This window comes from Ovis aries, chromosome 24, assembly GCF_016772045.2.
Source record: "Ovis aries strain OAR_USU_Benz2616 breed Rambouillet chromosome 24, ARS-UI_Ramb_v3.0, whole genome shotgun sequence".
Classification (NCBI taxonomy): domain Eukaryota; kingdom Metazoa; phylum Chordata; class Mammalia; order Artiodactyla; family Bovidae; genus Ovis; species Ovis aries.
In genome coordinates this window covers 25,743,937-25,762,120 of record NC_056077.1, presented here as the reverse complement: position 1 = coordinate 25,762,120, position 18,184 = coordinate 25,743,937, and the positions used below count along the sequence as shown (strand labels likewise).

Below are 18,184 nucleotides of genomic sequence, written 5' to 3'. Positions count from 1 at the left end.
AAAAAAAAAAAGGTAGTTGGAATTTTGATAGGATTACATTGAATCTATAGATTATTTGGGAGCATTGCCATATCAACAGTATTAAGTCTTCCAATCCGTGAACACAGATATATTTTCATCTTTCATTATTTGGGTCATCTTTAAATTCTGTCAACAATATTTGATACTTTTCGATGTATAAGTCTTTCACTTCTTAGATGAAGTTTATCCTTAAGTATTTTATTCTTTTTGATGCTATTATACATAGAATTTTCTTAACTCCCTTTTTGGATAGTTCATCACTAGTGTATAGAAATACAATTGATTTTCGTATATTGACCTTTTATCCTTTAAACTTGCTGAACTTGATTTTAGCTTTATCAGTAGTTTTTGCAGATTCTTTAAGATTTTCTGGATCCTTTACAATTTTTAATAAGATCATATCACCTGCAAATATGGTTCTTTGTTTCCAACCTTTCCTAGCTTAACTTTCTTGAGTAGAATCTCCAGAACAGAGTTGAATAGAAGTGGTGAAAGTAGGCATCCTTGACCCATTTCTGATCTTAGGGGTAAACTTTTAGTCTTTCCCCATTCAGTATGATGTTAGCCATGGATTTTCACAGACAACCTTTATCAGATTAAGGATCCTTCCTTCTGTTCTTGGTTTGTTGATGTTTTTATCATTAAAGAATGTTGAATTTTATCAAATGCCTCTTCTGTGTCTATTAAGACGCCACGTGATTATTTCCCCCTTTATTGTATTAATATGTCACATTCAACCGACTGATTTTCATTTGTTGAAAGCTTTGCATTCTTGGAATAAATTCCACTAGGTCTTGATACATAAATCTCTTTATACACTACTAGATTTGATTTGCTAATGTTTTATTGAGGATTTTTACATCTATATTCATAAGGGCTAAGACAGATCTGTAGTTTTCTTCTGATGGCTTTGTCTGGTTCTGGTTTCAGGGTAATAGTGGCCTTGGAAAATGAGTTGGGAAGTGGGCCCTCCTCTTTCATAGTTTAGGACAGCGTGAGAAGGACTGGTATTGATTCTTTAAATATTTGCTAAGATTCACCCGTGAAGCCACCTGGTCCTGGGCTCTTCTTCTTTCTTTTTTTATTGATTACTACTTCAGTCTCTTTTCTTGCTATAGGTCTAATCAGATTTTTTCTTCCTTCTTGAGTCAGTTTTGGTAATTCATGTCTTTCTAGGAATCTGTCCATTTCATCTGGGATATCTAACTTGGCATAAAATTGTTCATAATATTCCCACAATAAAAGGGAATAAAAAATTCTCTTAAGTTTGGTAGTAATGGCCCCCTTTTGATTTCTGATTTTATTTCCTCCTTTTCTTTGCTCAATCGAGGTTTATTCATTTTATTTTTCTTTCAAAAACAACAACTTTTGGTGTTGTCATTCTCTTTTCTGCACCTTTTTTTTAAACAATTTTCTGTGAGACTATAATTATTTTTTTTTACAAAAAACTTCAAAAATGTATTGCTTTCTGTGCTGGGAATATAATGTGACTAGGACAGACAAGAACTTACAGGTTGATGGGAGGAGTCAGATCAGAAACAAGTGAACAGGATAATTTTTTAGAGCTAGAAGTGCTCTGAAGAAAATGAGCAAGGCTGATGTGATAGAAACTGCAGTGGAGAGGGAACAGAACTCCTCCAGGTGTAGAGTCAGGGAAGGTCTTACTGAGAAAGTGATAGCTGGGCTGAAATCTGAGTGAGGAGAAAGGCAGGAGCCACGTGAACATCTGAAGGAGGCATGCTCCGGGCAGAGGAGGCAGCAAGGGCTGAACCCAGAGGTGAGAACGAGCTTGGCAGATCAGAGGAGCAGAAGGGAGCCTTGTGGCTTCTGGAGCCTGGTGGGTGCAGCAGGCAGAGAGGAGCTGGAGGTGTGTTTACAGACAGCCTCCCGGATCACAGGGAGGCATCCCATTTCTCCCAGAAAGTCATGGCAGAGGTTTTAATCAGGGGAGGTAACATTCGTAAAAGCTCCCTTTGAGTACAGGGTGGAAAATGGAGTGGATGGAGCAAGAATGGAAGAGAGGAATGAAGGGCGGCTGTTTAATGTTCCAATGAGAGGGACTTGGGAGGAATCAGTGGAAATGGAGAGAAGGGGACAAGTCCAGGCTCCGTGTTGGAGGCAGAATCAACAGGACGGGTTGATGCGCTTGAAGGAGAGGGGGGAGTGGGGCCATCAAGGAAGTGGTGAGCTTAGCAGCTGAGCAGATGAGAATGCCATTTTCTGAGCAAAAGGCTGCTGGAGGAGGAAGAGATGTGGCCCTGGGCAGGGGAATTGAAACTTAGGTTATAGATCTCTGAGGTTGAGACATGGAGGAGAAACTGACATTCGAGTCAGGAACTCAGAGAAGCAGACAGGGCTGGGTGCATAAATTTTGAGTTATCTTGAAGCCATGAGCCTGGGGGGAGGCCGATGAAAGAGATGGGGCAGGCAGGGCAGGGAGGAGGGTTTGCACCAAACACGGGGCACTCACAGCCCCCACGTGTCCCTCAATCACATCCACTGAAGTAACTTCTCTTTTAAACCCAGACTCTGCTTTTAGGTACCATCTGTTCAGCTTCCAGTGCAGCCCAGCCACTCCATAGCAGTGTGGCCTGGGGGAGTCACTCGTCTTCCTGGAGGCTTGGTTTTCCCATTTACCAAATGGGGAGAGCCATCCCAAAGTTCATGTGAAATTCAGCAAGGGATGTCCGAGGCCCAGTGAAATGTGATGGTTCTGAGAGGTGGTGTGCTCTGGTGGCCCCAGACCTGGCCCACACGATGACTATCAGGGAGACCTCAGACCGGAATAGCAGGAGGAATCCAGCCCACCCACAGCTGGGTCCGGAGAGCCAGCAGCTTAGGGTGAGATAGCTGTCTCATGTCCCAGCCTCAAGGCCCAAAATTAAACAAAAAACAAAAACAAACAAACAAACAAAAAAAAACCCCACCAAAATCCTGGGCTAAAGTCCTTACTGCTATGACAAGGCAAAGCTCGTCAGCCTCTGCTAAGCAGAGGAAAGGGGAGAGTAATCATCAGAATTGGTCCCCATCAAATCCAATGATGCTTTTTATCGCCCCTGGTGTGCTCTGTTCTGTACAGCAGACTTCCAAAATGTCACTCGCTGCCTTATACACAAGGGGGACTGGAGAGGTTTGGCGAGGGCTGGTCCAAGCCCCAGCGGCACATGCGGGAGTCCAGACTTGAAGCAGGAAGAGTGGGGAAGGCAAGGCCAGGGCATCCAAGCGGCCGTGGCCCACAGGGGGACCTGTTTCCTTCATGGTCATATAGGTGATCTTTAAGAGGGCTCAGACACCGCTCTGTCCAGCCCTGTGGACAGGCGGTGTTTCTTGGCTATCTCACATCTACACTGCCTTTCTTTCAGTAACAGCCATGAATTTCTTCAGGGAGGATTCCCTCCTTGCCCCACTGGGGCATCTTAGTGGGACTGGCACCAAGGTGCCTGGGCCTCCTAGTCAGGTTGGTCCATCAGCCTTCCTCTCCTGGGACTGGATATCCCCAGCAGAAAGACAAAATGACAAGTCATTTAAGCAACCAATCAACCGACAAAGAGGGCAGCCTCCCACCAAAAAAAATGACCAAACTTCCGGTGTTCAGGCATCCCTGGATGTTACCAAGAATCCCCAAGTTTCCCACGGGGCCTGTCCGATTCTGGCCTGAGTCTCAGTGAATATGCCAGCTACGCAAGAGGCTTGCAACACATTTTCTTTCCAAAAATTTGCTATAGAGAGCCAGACTCAGGGCCTCTTGCTGGCAAAATAAGAATCACATGGATTATCCAGGCCTCCCACTCCCATTCTACAGGAGGAGGGAAAAAGCTGACTCTCAGAGAAGGCAGGTAAGATGCCCAAGGTCACAGAGTCAAGACCAAAACCTGAATATCTAGAACCGGGGATTTCAAAGCCCTCCTTTCTGGCTTCTTTTTCTTTAAACGGGAATAATATTTGCTTCACAGAGGTGGCATTAGTGGTAAAGAACTCGCCTGCCAATGCAGGAGATGAAAGAGACATGGGTTTGATCCATGGGTAGGGAAGATCCCCTGAAGGAGGGCATGGCAACCCACTCCAGTATTCTTGCCTGGAGAATCCCATGGACAGAGGAGCCTGGCAGGTTACAGTCCATGGCATTGCAAAGAGTCAGACACAACTGAAGCTACTTAGCACTCACTGTTTTACTACTACTACGACTGGTGACAATGAAAACAGCAACAGCTGGTGTTTCAGAGCTCTTTCGGAGGTGTGGTGCCAAGTTCTTTATATTTACATTGATCCTTACTATTGTATCAAGGTAAGTGCCACTATGATCCCTGTTTCACAGATGAGAAAACCAAGTAGATGTTAGGTAAGTTACTGGTGGTCATGAAGCGGTATGTGATTAAGCTTGGAGCCAGGCCTTTCTGCTTCTTGGGTCTGTGCACTGTTATGTTTAAATAAGATTATACATACGACATACTTAGCACTGTGCCTGGCACAAGGCAAGAACTACAACAGTGGCAACCATTTTCATTTTCAATTCTTTTTTAAAAATTAATAACTTGGACTTCCCTGGTGGCGCAGTGGATAAGAATGCGCCTGCTGACGCAGCGGACACGGGTTTGATTCCCAGTCTGGGCAGATCCCACATCCCACGGGGCTAAGTAACCCCACGCACCACAACTACTGAGCCCACGCTCTGGAGCCTGGGCACCGTAACTACGGAAGCCCAAGTGCCTAGAGCTTGCCCTCTGCAACAAGGGAAGCCACCGCAGTGAGAAGTCCGTGCCCCGCAACAAACAGTGGCCTTGCTGGCCACAGCTAGAGAAAGCCTGAGCGCAGCAACGAAGACTCGGCACAGCCAAAAATAAATAAATACATAAAATTTTTGAAAAAATCTAATAATTTGTTCTTTGGAATAGAAAAATATGTGTACAGGGCAGGAAATTTAAAAGGTACAAAAAAGCATCCCAGAGAAAGCCTTCCTATCGCCCCTGTCCCTTGTTCGGCACGTTCCGTGATCCAGAGGCAACCTCTGGTCCTGTGTTCCGGGCCCCTCCCAGAGGTCAAGGTGATGGACGCTGAAGCCCACAGCACAGTACGGACATTGGTGCTGGGCGGTCTGTCTCAGCTTAGCTCCATCTCCTGTGTCCAGCTTGCAAGTGGCGGAAGAGAAAATGCCAGAGCTTTTCTTTCTTTTAGATATTTGAAAGAATGCAACGTTCTGTGTTTTCTAAGTGTATTCTCTGTGTCCCAGGGAAGCAGGGCCCAGAGGGGGTACATGGGCCCTGGGCCAGGCTGCAGGGTTTGCCCTTCCCGCACCTTCCAGCTCTGTGACCTTGACCAAGTCAATGCCCTTGTCCAAGTCTCAGTTTTTCGTCTACAAAACAAGGGTCTCAATGACGCTCCCCCTCCCCAGGTCCTGTGTCTGGTGGTGATGACTGGGTAAACCGCAAAGGTAGAGAAAGTGGGTGAATTGGCTCCTCTTTGTCCCCCAAACCCCAAAGAAAGCCCCATTGAGCGGGGATCTGGAAGAGCGCTCAGGGAGCGGGGGAGACCATTTGGAGGCTCTGCCTGTACCTTGTTCCCAGGCTCCTCCCCACTCTGCCCAAATGAATGGCTGAGACAATCACAACATCCTTCCCCTCCCTGCACCCACACCCTCACTATGGACTTATCCTGGACAGAAAAAAATGCATTAAAGCACGAGGCCAAGGCTCACTCAGGACTGCCTCCACTTACAGCTAAGTTCCTGTTGACCAAGTGGCCCAGGTCCCCCGGCATGTCTGCGTTCCGGATATCCACGTCATGGGGCGACACGTAGAGCTTTGCGTTGTTCAGGTCGAAGAACTCAACTTCCGTGAGGCCCACCCATGACGTGTTGCCCCAGTTGGACAGGATTTCCATGGTCACATAGATGGCATCTTTGATCTCTTCTGCTTTTGGTCCCGATTTATCCTTAACAAGAAGAAAGGTAATGCCACTGGATGAAAACAGGACAGGTGGAATCCAGCTCGACCGTAAAATGACAAGGTATTTGGGCTCTCAGTGCCTCAGTCTCCCCATCTGTACAATGAGGATAAGAGAAGCACCCATTACAGACGGTTACCATGGAGATTTAATGAGCTCATATTTGTAAGGCATTTAAAACATAGTTACTGTGGGGATTCCCTGGCGGTCCAGTGGTTAGGACTCTCTTCTTTCCCTGCTGGGGCCCAGGTTCCATCCCTGGTCAAGGAACTAAGATCCCGCAAGCCACTCAGTGTGGCCAAAAAATAAAAAGTTATCAGTGAACCCTGGCACTTAGTATTTTCTGTAAGAGTCCACAAATAACAAAAAACATTTAAAGGGATGTCCCTCATGGTCCAGCAGTTAAGAATCCGCCTGCCAATGCAGGGGACACGGGTTTGATCACTGGTCTAGGAGGATCCCACATACGGAGCAACTAAACCTGTGCGCCCTGACTACTGAGCCGGCGCTCTGCAACAAGAGAAATCAGCACACACCACAACTGGAGAGTAGCCCCCACTCACGGCAATTAGGGAAAGCCCGGGCGCAGCCAGGAAGACTCAGCGCAGCCAAAAATAAATAAAATAAGTAATAATAAAATAAAACTTAAAAAATGTTTAAAGGCAGATTCTTCCTGAGTATGCACTTTTCTCACCCACGACCAAGGGTTTAGGTCCTGTAGGCACGTCACAACTTCCGCTGAATTGGGCAGATATCTGGCCTGGAGAATTTCATGGACTGCATAGTCCATGGGGTTGAAAAGAGTTGGACACCACTGAGTGACTTTCACTTTACTAGGGACTAAATTGTGTCACCTCCACCCCCCCAACGCGAATTCAGATACTGAAGCCCAAACCCTAATTGCTCAGAAGGGGATAGGGCCTAGAAAGAGGTAATTAAGACACAATGAGGCTGTTAGGGTGGGCCTAACCCATTCTGACTGACGTCCTTCAAGAAAGGACATTTGGACACCAAGAGAGACACCAGGGATGGGCAGGCACAGAGAAAAGGCCATGTGGGGACACAGTGAGAAGGTGGCCACGTGTGAGCCGAGGATGGGCCTCAGAAGAAAGCCCGCCTGCCAACACCTTGCTCCTGGATTGGTGAGAAAAGAAGTCTCCGCTGTTTAAGCCCCCAGACTATGGCACATGGTTGTGCCAGCCTAGCAGACAGCCTACGTAATACAGTAGATCGGGGTCCCCAACTTCTGGGGCAAGGACCGGTACTACCCGTCAGATCAGCAGCAGCATTATAGATTGGGGGAAAAAAAGCACACAATAAATGTAATATGCTTGAATCATCCCGAAACCATCCCCTCACCCCCAGTCCGTGGGAAAACTGTCTTTCATGAAATCGATCCCTGGTGCCAAAAAGGCTGGGGACCACTGCAGCAGATAACACAGGACACTGGACAGGTCAGTTGACATCCCCCTGCCTGGATGGGGACCAGGAGATGACACCATCAATCTGACAATCCTATCCTGGAGATTAAGCAGGATACATGTGTGGCTCAGTGGGTAAAGAATCACCCTGCAACGCAGGAGACCCAGGAGATCCGGGTTCAGTCCCTGGGTTGGGAAGATCCCCTGCAGGAGAGCATGGCAACCCACTCCAGTATTCTTGCCTGAAAAATCCCATGGACGGAGGAGCCTGGCGGGCTACAGTCCAAAGAGTCGCAAAGAATCAGACACGACTGAGTGACTAAGCACGTGTGAACGCTCCAAGAAGGCCCGGTCAGCAGTCCTGGCCTGTGTGCCCTCTGTAAGCGGCCATTTCCGCCCATGTCTCTCCTCCACTGATTTTAATGCCCACCTCCTTCTCGGGCAGGCTGTCTGGTCTGGGAGGGCGTGAACACCATCAATCAATGGCCATGCCATGGAACGGCTTCCTGAGACCCCTTGTCACCCCGACCGCAGGGCTGGTCGCCATGGATCAGCCACTCAGAAAATGGTACCTTCCCCACATACATGCCCTCTCTTAATTAGCACTGTAATCTGCGACGGTCCTGTGAGCAGGAAGCTGAGCAAATGAACAGCAACTGTTCCCTACTTATTTTTTTTTAATTAATAGCCAGCGAGACGTGCTAGCGCTCTCAGCGTGCGTTTGGATGAGCCTTGATTGCCAGGCGATGGGCGGGGGATGCTGAGGGAGGGAGGTCAGCTCCCCGCTCCCGGAGGGAACATAGGGCCTGTTTTTATTAGCAGACCCCACGGCTTCCTCCTTCTCTCCCACGGGCCCATGTGGAGCCAGGGCCAAACTCTCTGTTGCCTTGGGCCTGAGTCCCAGGCTGGCAGGAAGGTGATAAAACTCTACCGGCCCAACTCAAGGCGTGAGGATCGGGAGGTTAATGAACTCGTGCTTGGGAGGTGCATCCGCTGCCGGTTGAGCCGCGTGGGAGGCGTGAAGAAGTGGCACTGGTCACTGCGGCTGTGGGCCGATGGAGGGAGGCCAGATGGGAGGCGAGCTGCCCCCCGGGAGGGGCTGCTGGATCTCACGCCCGGTGCAATCTAAAGTGTGTGAATGCCCTCAGCAGCGTTTCTAAATGAAGAAGCTGAAGGGTCTGTTAACTAAGGAAGTGTCACAAGTTGTCGGTGCTGCAACCTGATGTCGAGTCCTGCTCGATTTAGGAGGGAGGGCTGTGAGGCGAACACTGGCTGGGAAGCTTCTGGACCCTGGTATCACTGCCCCCCTTTCACCAAGACCACCTGCTTTTCTTTTGTCAAAGTTGCCCCTTCTCTTTTCTGAGCTGTGAGATAACAAGGAGATGGATGCTTTCCTACGCTGAGGAGGAGCTGAACTGGTCCAGTCGATCAGTGTGTCCTGATGCCTGGGCCACCTGGAGGGAGTGGGTCAGTGATGGGCATGTGACCTAGTCTCAGATCTGTGTGTGGAGAAGCCGCTCAGTTCTCCTGACTGTGGGGTATCAGGGTATAACAGAGAGAAGTGGGAATCACTGGCCATTGAGAGATCATAGGGAGCGAGCAGAGCTGGGACTGGGCACTAAGGTGGGGATGGGGCTCAGAGATTCAGCTGACGTGGTGGAGACACACTGTAAGCTTCTGGATCAAGTCCTACCTGAGCCTGACTATGACATTCACTACAAAGAAATCTCTCATTTTTCTTCTCTTTTTTGTGTAAGTCAGTTTGCCCTGGGTTTCTTGTTTCCTATAATATAAGGAGACTTGATCCATCCAGGTTCTTTTTTTCTTAATTAATTAATTTTTGGTGGTCCTAGGTCTTTGTTGCTGTGTGCAGGCTTTCTCCAGTTGCAATGAGCAGGAACTACTCTCTATTGCATTGCACGGGCTTCTCACTGAGGTGGCTTCTCTTTATTCGGGAGCACAGGCTTTGGGCACGAGGCCTTCAGTAGTTGCAGCTCTCGGATTCAGGAGCTGTGGCTCTCAGGCTCCAGACCACTGGTTCGGTATTTTCAGCACTTGGGCTTTGTTGCTCCCCAGCATGCAGAGTCTTCCCTGACTGAGGATCGAACCCATGTCCCCTGCATTGGCAGGTGGTTTCTCCAATGTATCACCAGGGAAGTCCCATCTAGGTTCTTTTTAATGTGACTGAGGTTTCACCACACTTAGGATCTTTATAGCTAAGAAAGCAACTATACCATACAGGCAGAATGCTGCTGCTGCTGCTGCTAAGTCGCTTCCGACTCTGTGCGACCCGATAGATGGCAGCCCACCAGGCTCCCCAGTCCCTGGGATTCTCTAGGCAAGAACACTGGAGTGGGTTGCCATTTCCTTCTCCAATGCATGAAAGTGAAAAGGGAAAGTGAAGTCACTCAGTTGTGTCCAACTCTTAGCAACACCATGGACTGCAGCCTACCAGGCTCCTGCGTCCATGGGATTTTCCAGGCAAGAGTACTAGAGTGGGCTGCCACTAGCTTTGCTTTCCGTAGATTTTTCTAGAAGGCATATTTCCTGGTTGGTGCCAGGCACCAAGTCACTTGCCCTCAGAGACCTTTCCTGTTGCAGCCACACACAGTGGCCCCTCGGGCTGTGGATTATTTACCCAGTTGGACTGCCATCCACTCCCAGGACCAGACAGCTTAACAGGCTTGTCTAGGGTCACACGACCTCTAAATGATGGTAAAGACTCCAAGCCAGGACTCCAGTCTAGGTTGCAGCAGGGCTCCTTCTGATGTCATATGAGCTTTACGTGTGCCTTTGGGAGGACTTCCTGTTAAGTCTCCATTGGCCAGTCACAAGGTGAGTGACTGCCGTACCAAACAGTTATAAGAAAGGCTTGGGTATAGGAAGTGGGGAGAGGATGGTGTTGGACACAAACCATTTGACCAAAAAGAGAAAAGCATCACCTGTTATTCCTCCATCCTGATGCCATCTTGCCCTTTCACTCTTCATGTCTCAGCTCCATCAAAGCACTCAGCCAGTCATATCTTTCCCCAATTGCTATAATAATATTGGACTCCATGAAGATGGACATTACCTTTTGCAGTTAATTTTATGTCTTTAACATTTTCTCTCTGTATAACCTCCATAATGAAATGTCCATCCTTTTACACAACTGCCTTGTGCCCATATATCATACTTTCCTGATTAACTGTATTATTGTGAGACATATATGTTATTTCTGTGTTTTTCTCTCTCACTTTCACCTACTTTCAATACTTTTGGAATAGACATTTTTGTGCCTATATATTTTTTAATTTCTGTTGAGGAGTTTCTTTGGGGTAAAGAAGTAGGCTTGTCAGGCTGGAAGACATAAATATTTCTAGGGCTTTTCCTAAGTCAGTCCTTTCTGCTTTTCAAAAGCTTTCCACCCTTATTTCTGTTGCTGCCAGCAGAGTAAGATGGTCAGTTTTACTGTAGCCTTGCCAGTGCTAGAGGTGATCATCAAAAATAATTTAACTCAGATATCAATGGAATGTTAAGGTTGCCCTAATTTTTATCAGTGATGTTGGATATTTTTCTATTAGACAGGCTACTTATATTTCCTCCTGGGTGGACAGACTTCTGTCCGCTGAAACTCAGTGCTTCATTACATGGATGTCTGAGTGCTGGGGAGGGGATGGAGACCTGGGCAGAAAGATGCTAAGTTTACTGCTGTCAGAGCAGTTCCCACCAGATAGAAACGATCGTCCTGAGGGGCCCTTTTTCCCTCAGCCTGCAGGCAAGTTGAGAATGCCCTGGGAAAGCCTCGCAAGTCAAGGTTCTCACCTCTGGGTCCAGCACTTGCTCCTCCGTGGGTGAAACAACCCAGCTGAGACGGGCGGAGTCACTTTCAATGGCCTGGAGGACTTTCAGAAGCTTCTGCTGTTGTCTGAAATGTGATTTTTGTTTTAGCAAACAAGTAGTAATAAATGATAACACAATAGACAGCATTAGACAGCATTCCCATTAAGGGTACCATGCTTACTTTTCCATTTCAGAGAGAAGTAACAATTTGAGAAGAAAATACTCACACCCAGCAGAGAGATCAAAGGCGCACATGGGCTGGTTTTCTCCCTTTATAAATAACTGTACAATTAGCCCTGAAAGAAGGGCCAAGTAAGAGAAACTGCCTGGGGCCAGAGCCAGCTGATCTCCTTAAGCAAACTTTTAACCTGTACAAGTCTAGATGGGCAGATATTCCTGGTCATCCAGTGGTTAAGCATCCACCTTCCAACACAGGGGATTCCGGTTCGATCCCTGATCAGGAAACTAAGATCCCACTAAGATGCCCTTAGCAGGGCAACTAAGCCCATGTTCCGTAACTAGAGAAACACTGTATGCCACAACAAAGATGCAGTGCAGCCCCCAGAGTCTAGAGCAGGGTCCACCCAGTACAGCCTGCAGATCAAATGCAGCCCACAGCCTGTCTCTATGTGGCCTGAAAGCTAAGAATGGTTTTACGGTGTTAAACGGTTATTAAAACAAAACAAAAAGTGGAAAGCCTAAAGTATTTGTTATCTGGCCCTTTACTGAAAGGCACTTCCCTGGTAGCTCAGATGGTAAAGAATCTGCCTGCAATGCAGGAGATCTGGGTTCAACTCCTGGGTCAGGAAGATCCCCTGGAAAAGGGAATGGCTACCCACTGCAGTATTCTTGTCTGGAGAATTCCATGGACAGAGGAGCCTGATGGGCTACAAGAGTCAGACACGACTGAGCAACTAACACTTTCATGACTTCTTGTCTAGGCAACTTTGGTTCCCTTAGCCCAACCTGCCCTCCCCTTCTTTACTGAAAAAGTTTGCCAATTCCTGACCTGCTCAGCACCTCTAGTTTCTGAGGACACAGCATGTCAAACCCAGAAGAGGGTCGTCTGCAAACATACCCCACTTCTGCTGTTTAAGGCTGAGAATCCTCAAGACCCTGAAGCACAAAGGATCTTGAGGACAAAGAAAGAAGCATTTGGAAAGAAGCACTTGTAAATAAAACTGTATCTGATGTGATACATCCTCGTGGCTCAGCCCTTTTGCTCCTGGAGGAAACTTCAAGTTCTGATTTATGGTCACAGGGGTACACAGCGTGGTTTCCAATCTGGGGTCTGCAGAATCCTGGAGGAATGGCTAGCAGTGCTTTTAGCCTATTCGGAATTTTTCTATAAATTATCAAAGGCAAACTCCCTCTGGGCAGACACAGATCTGGAGAGTATGCAGCTTGGCCAGGAAACTCTTCCTTCATGCAAAGAAAAAGCCCCCATCTTTCAGGGCTGCTGCAGCCCCAGGCCAGAGCCTCAGCTTAGCGACCACCATGTGGGCTGGACTACAGCTGCTCTCGCCCCTCAGCACCAGCACTGCACAGCCTACCATGCGCCCACTCTCCACGGCGGCCTGGCGAGCGTGGCGGGGTACGAGTGCATTCTTCGACCTACCGGCTGGTGCATCTTTCTGAAGATCGATGTTGCCTGAAGATTAGAGGAAAGCCTTTATTTTGATAATAAAGCCTGACAGCGCCAATCACTGAAGCTATGTGTAAAGGGAATAGAAAGCGGAGTTTGAACCAACTCTAAATAGAGAAAAAAAGGTTCGAAGGGCACTGCTTTGGGTCACTGCCTGCCGTGTGGGCCACTTCCCTGGAAAGCTCTGAGAAGACTGAAGTTTTACACTGGCTGAACCAAACCAAACCAAACAAGCCAAGGGTCTGAAAGCAATCAAGTCAATTTCATGCTTCCGGGCTGAAAGGAAAGGGAGGGGGGATGCAGTCTAAGCAACCAGCTTTGAATGGTCTGGAATCATATAGGAAATGCAAAGAAAAACCTCAGTTAATAAGATTCTCATGGCTGCATGACTATGCTAAGTCGCTTCAGTCATGTCTGACTCTGTGTGACCCCATGGACAGCAGCCCACCAGGCTCCTCCGTCCACAGGATTCTCCGGGCAAGAATACTGGAGTGGGGTGCCATTTCCTTCTCCAGCATGACTATGGGCTGCTTGTTTTCATTTTGAAGCCGCTTAGATAAGTACCTGCTCCCCAAAAGGCCGATTCTGTCGATGGCTTCACTGACGGCTCTGGCTCCCCCTGCTGCCCTGGCTGGCTCCTGCGTGCTGGTCGCTGTGGTGATGGGAGGTAGCTGAGGAAGGATGCAAAATCTCATGAGACAGATGTCTGAGGCGACCCTCCTGGCCCAAGCCACAGCAGAGCCATGGTCGAAAGGACATGCTCCGCAGATCATTAGCCACATTGCGGGCAACTGGGAGCTGGAATGAGGGTGACAGCAAGTGCCCGGGGCTGATTAGATTTCTAGAAAACCCTCACACGATCTTCAGCAAAAGACAGGGTCTCCGTCTCTTATGATCTGGGAAGTCCCAGGGAACGATCAGCTTCAATGAGCTATTGAAAAATTTCTCTCTCATCAAAACCTTTGCCCACCTCCAGTGAACCTCTGTGCTGTTTGCTACAAAGTAATGGGACTCTGTGGAGAATTCCAGTAACATTAGACCCTTTGATTTTCAATCCTCCAAGCCTTTTTCCCTTCTTTTTCATTTATTATCTGAACTAAAAATGTGCTTTGGTCTCTATCTGCAAGTCATTGTAGTCATTGGAAGCTCTGTGAATCAGGGGTCAGGTCATCCAGAAATCCTGGACCACAGGGTAGGCAGTGTGGCAAACCTGTCAGAAATATTGACTGGCAACAGTTTCAGAGGACCAGGAAATAATAGAAAAAGCAGGAGGGTTGCAAAAAGAAAACCATAGTGTTGCTCTGGGGTGCTGCCCTGCCTAGCACTCTATTTCATGAGCTCTCTCTCCAGTTCCCCACTGCCCACCCCCTACTTCCCCTGCCCTCTTCTCCTCCAGGAGTTCCTCCCCTCCTGGATTAGGCTAGGCTCATTTCCACTTCAAAGCTTTCCCCCGTTCCTTCCATGTGGAATGCTATTCTCTTGCCGGCTGACTCCTTCTTAATAGACAGGGCTCAGCCTAGATCAGATGCCCTCCAAGGGGCCTCCCCAGACCACCCCGTGGGAGGCAGCCACCATCCCAGAGTCTCCCACCCTCACCTTTACAACCTTTTATTGTCATCTCTGAAGTCACTGGGTTATGGATGGCTTAATTGCAATGTTGTCTGCAAGCTCCGAGGCCAGGGGCTAATCTGGTCTGTCTCGGCCACCTCTGTATTCTGAGGACGTGGAATAGCCTTGGGCACAATCTAGCAAAGACATTCCCAGCTGTTTTATTAACTCATATCCATCTTTCCTGGGGCCACCTTTGCTGAGATTGGCCTAATTCAAGTAGGTAGATATATATTTATCTAGGATACTAAGATCCAACCAGTCCATTCTGAAGGAGATCAGCCCTGGGATTTCTTTGGAGGGAATGATGCTGAAGCTGAAACTCCAGTATTTTGGCCACCTCATGCGAAGAGTTGACTCATTGGAAAAGACTCTGATGCTGGGAGGGATTGGGGGCAGGAGGAGAAGGGGATGACAGAGGATGAGATGGCTGGATGGCATCACTGACTCAATGGATGTGTCTGAGTGAATTCCGGGAGTTGGTGATGGACAGGGAGGCCTGGTGTGCTGCAATTCATGGGGTCGCAAAGAGTCAGACATGACTGAACGACTGAACTGAACTGAAGATCTGTTTTTATATTATCTTGTGAAAAAAGAGAAACCTAACAAGGGACTGGGAGTCAGCAGGGCCTGGGTGAGTTCTGGCTTCTGCTCATAATCATGGGCAAAGCGCTCCAGCCTGGGTCTCCCGAGCTGGGAGATGGGCAGAATGCTGGCACGCTCGGGAAGCACGGTGAGGGCCTGCTGGGACCGGGGCAGGGAGGCCCTCTCGAGACTGCCGGGCGCTGTTGGGCACGGCGCTCTGCTGTTCCTCTCAGGACTTCACTGACCTCAGGGGTCTCCTCCTTGAGCAGACTGGTCCATGATTTTGCTCGTGGTCCCTCTGTGTCCTGGAATGATGGAATCACATGATCTGAGGCCAGAATAAAGCCATCCACTGCACCCCCTTCACTGACAAAGACCATCTTGCGATCACAGACGTGAATGTCGGGGGCATAGGCCTGAGCACCAGGAAAACAGGCAGCAGATAATGCTTGATGATCGCCCCAAAGAGTAGCCCGAGACAGGGCCTGGGGAGCAACTGGTGGTGGACGGGGCTCTAGGCTTGTAGGCACTCAGACCTCAGCCACTTCCATAGACAGACATGCCTTGGGAAAGCCCCTCTGATTTCTGGGTGCCATCAGTCATATCTAGAAAACAGCGTCATGAAACCAGCCCTGCCTGTCTCAGGACTACTGTGAGCATCAAGTGGGACAAGTTAAGGCAAAGGATTTCAACAGGTGAGTCGGGGAACATGCTTCTGAGAAAGGATGTGGACACCGAAGGATGCCCGAGGGCCCCCACTCCACTCCATCATCCATCTTTCTGTTTGGTGCTCAAATGCCAAGGCTGTGGGCGCCAACTTAAACTCCTGTAGGGCTGGGGGTGGGGGAGTTTCCTGAGCAGGTGAAGCAGGCCAGGGGCGGGGCTTTAGGGAGTGGTGAGGACTGCTGAGGCCGGAAGGGCTCATGCTCTGGGAAAGGGGGTCTTTCCAGAGAAGCCAGAGATGGCTGTTATCTCCATTCTTGCTCTGACCCACCAGTCTACAGCCCTGGTTTAAGGTGTTCAGGGTTTGCAGGGAAACCAGCAAGGATTGGAGGCACTTAGGACGCAAAAGACGGAAAGGAGGCGGAGGAAATGGGGACTTGGATAGGTCAGCGAGAATCAGGCAGTGGACAGGCTGATTGGTCTGAGGTCAGGGGCGCCCCACAGCTCTCTCTCCTCATCATGTGCTCTTGGCAAGCATGGCTCAGACACCGCCTGGTCCCTGAGTAGCCCGAGTCTTCCTCCACCCTTTCCTGCTGCAGGGAACGCACCTGCGGTGGGCTGCCGGGGGGCTCAGCCTTTCTGCTGAGGATCGCCCTCTGCAGGGCCTCATTCTCCACCTGGATGGCTCTGAGCACAGCTGAGGCATCTTCCTCTCGGTCCTCAGCCTCGCGCACCAGTTTCCGGGTTGCAGATAGGGGTCTCTCTCGGCGGCTTCCAGGTCCTGGGGGCGGAAAGCAGGGGGTTCTGCTTTAGACTGCATTCTGGGAGGCTTGCTCCAAGTCGATTAGACTCAAACTGAGGAACATTCTATAAAACAACTGGCCTGTACTCTCCAAAAATGTCAAGGTCAAGAAAGACATAGATAGCCTGGAGAGACGCTCCGGATGAAAGGGGATGGGGCAGAAAAGGTAGCTGAATGCAATAGCAATCCTGGGGGTGGATCCTGGGTGGGCAGACATCTCACTAAAGAACATAATTGTAGCAAGTGGAGAAATCCGAGTAGAGTCTGTGGCTTGGATAACAGTATTGTATTAATGCTAAATATCCTGAATGTCACGTGTAAGTACACTGTAGCAATGGAAGATGAATGCCCCTGTTCTTAGGAGATGCATACTGCAGTGTTCAGGGTAAAGGGGGCCGCTGTCTACAATTTAATCTCAAATGATTTAAAAATACACACGGAGAGAGCAGATATAAAGCAGCCACAGCAAAATGTTAGCAACCGGTGAACCTGGGGGGATGGGGGTGTTGGTTGTACTGTCCTTGCAGTTTGCCTTTACATCTAAAATCGAAATAAAAAGTTAAAATTAAGTAGACTTCTAGCAAAGCGCCTATAAACAATAATCCCTAATATTGTGGAGAAGAATGGGTGGTTCGGAATCATTGTGCTTTATTTTATTTTGTTTTTGTGTGGGTAACAAGAATTACAAAGAAATTACTCTTCAGTTAAAGGAAAAAAAAGTATTGCAAAACTGAAGTTGATGGTAGAAGTTCTAATGAGTGGAACATTGACTTTATAAAGTGATAAGACTGGTTCAACCAATAAGACTGGTTGAAAAAAAAAATACATTCTGTTATGTTCTGTTGCTGTTCTTGTTTAGTCAGTAAGTTGTGTCTGATTCTTTTGCGACCCCATGGACTGTAGCCTTCCCAGCTCCTTCTGTCCATGGGATTTCCCAGGCAAGAATACTGGAGTGGGTTGCCATTTCCTCCTCAAGGGGGTCTTCCTGACCCAGGGATCAAACCCAAGTCTCCTGCCAAGTGGGTTCTTTACCACTGAGCCACCAGGGAAGCCCCAACCTGTAGGTACTATTGCTGGGTGATTTGTTCACCCAGTGGAATACTACGCAATTGGAAAAAACAAAAGGCATTCTAAAATATCTACAGATAAATATGACAACTTGAATTTGCTTCATAATCTGGTGGGGAATGGGTGGGGTCACAGATGAAATTGGCCATCAAAAGACTATTGCCTAGGTTAGGCAATGAACATGGGGGGTGTCTTATGATAACATCTCAATTACTCATATTTGGATTCTTCCTCTGTTTAAAAAGAAAATCTCTATTTAAAAGTAGAACTGCTCAAAATGTTGCCATTGGGATGTTTAAAGAGGCTTTAACCTACTGAATTTCATCCTCTAGGCAAATATATATTGAGTGCCACTCTGCCAGGCTCTGTTAGTACTGGGGACAGCGGTGACCAGACAGACCAAGATTCTCACCCTTGTGGAGGGAGGCAATGGCTGGAGAAACAATAAATAGTCTAGGGTGTTCCATGTCAGGAGATGATATGGAAAAACAATAAAAGCAGAGCAAGGTAACAGAGATGGAAAGTACAGGATGGCAAGATGGGCCTCGCTGAGCACTGGGGAAGTGTAGTCCACACACCAGTGTGAAGTGAGAGATCTGAGAAGGGGTG

The 18,184-nt window shown here is 48.4% G+C and overlaps 1 protein-coding gene across 5 annotated transcripts in view; it reads right to left on the bottom strand.

The window, feature by feature from the left end:
• Positions 1–18,184, bottom strand: part of KATNIP (katanin interacting protein) — a 233,456-nt gene that overhangs the window by 80,249 nt on the left and 135,023 nt on the right. For all 5 annotated transcript variants that reach the window (XM_060406218.1, XM_060406217.1, XM_060406216.1 and 2 more), the window contains 5 exons: positions 16,314–16,486; positions 15,288–15,347; positions 13,414–13,520; positions 11,187–11,289; positions 5,734–5,949 (listed from right to left, as the gene is read on the bottom strand). In XM_060406218.1, coding sequence (XP_060262201.1) covers positions 5,734–5,949; positions 11,187–11,289; positions 13,414–13,520; positions 15,288–15,347; positions 16,314–16,486 — 659 coding nt within the window. The remainder of the gene's footprint in view (positions 1–5,733; positions 5,950–11,186; positions 11,290–13,413; positions 13,521–15,287; positions 15,348–16,313; positions 16,487–18,184) is intronic.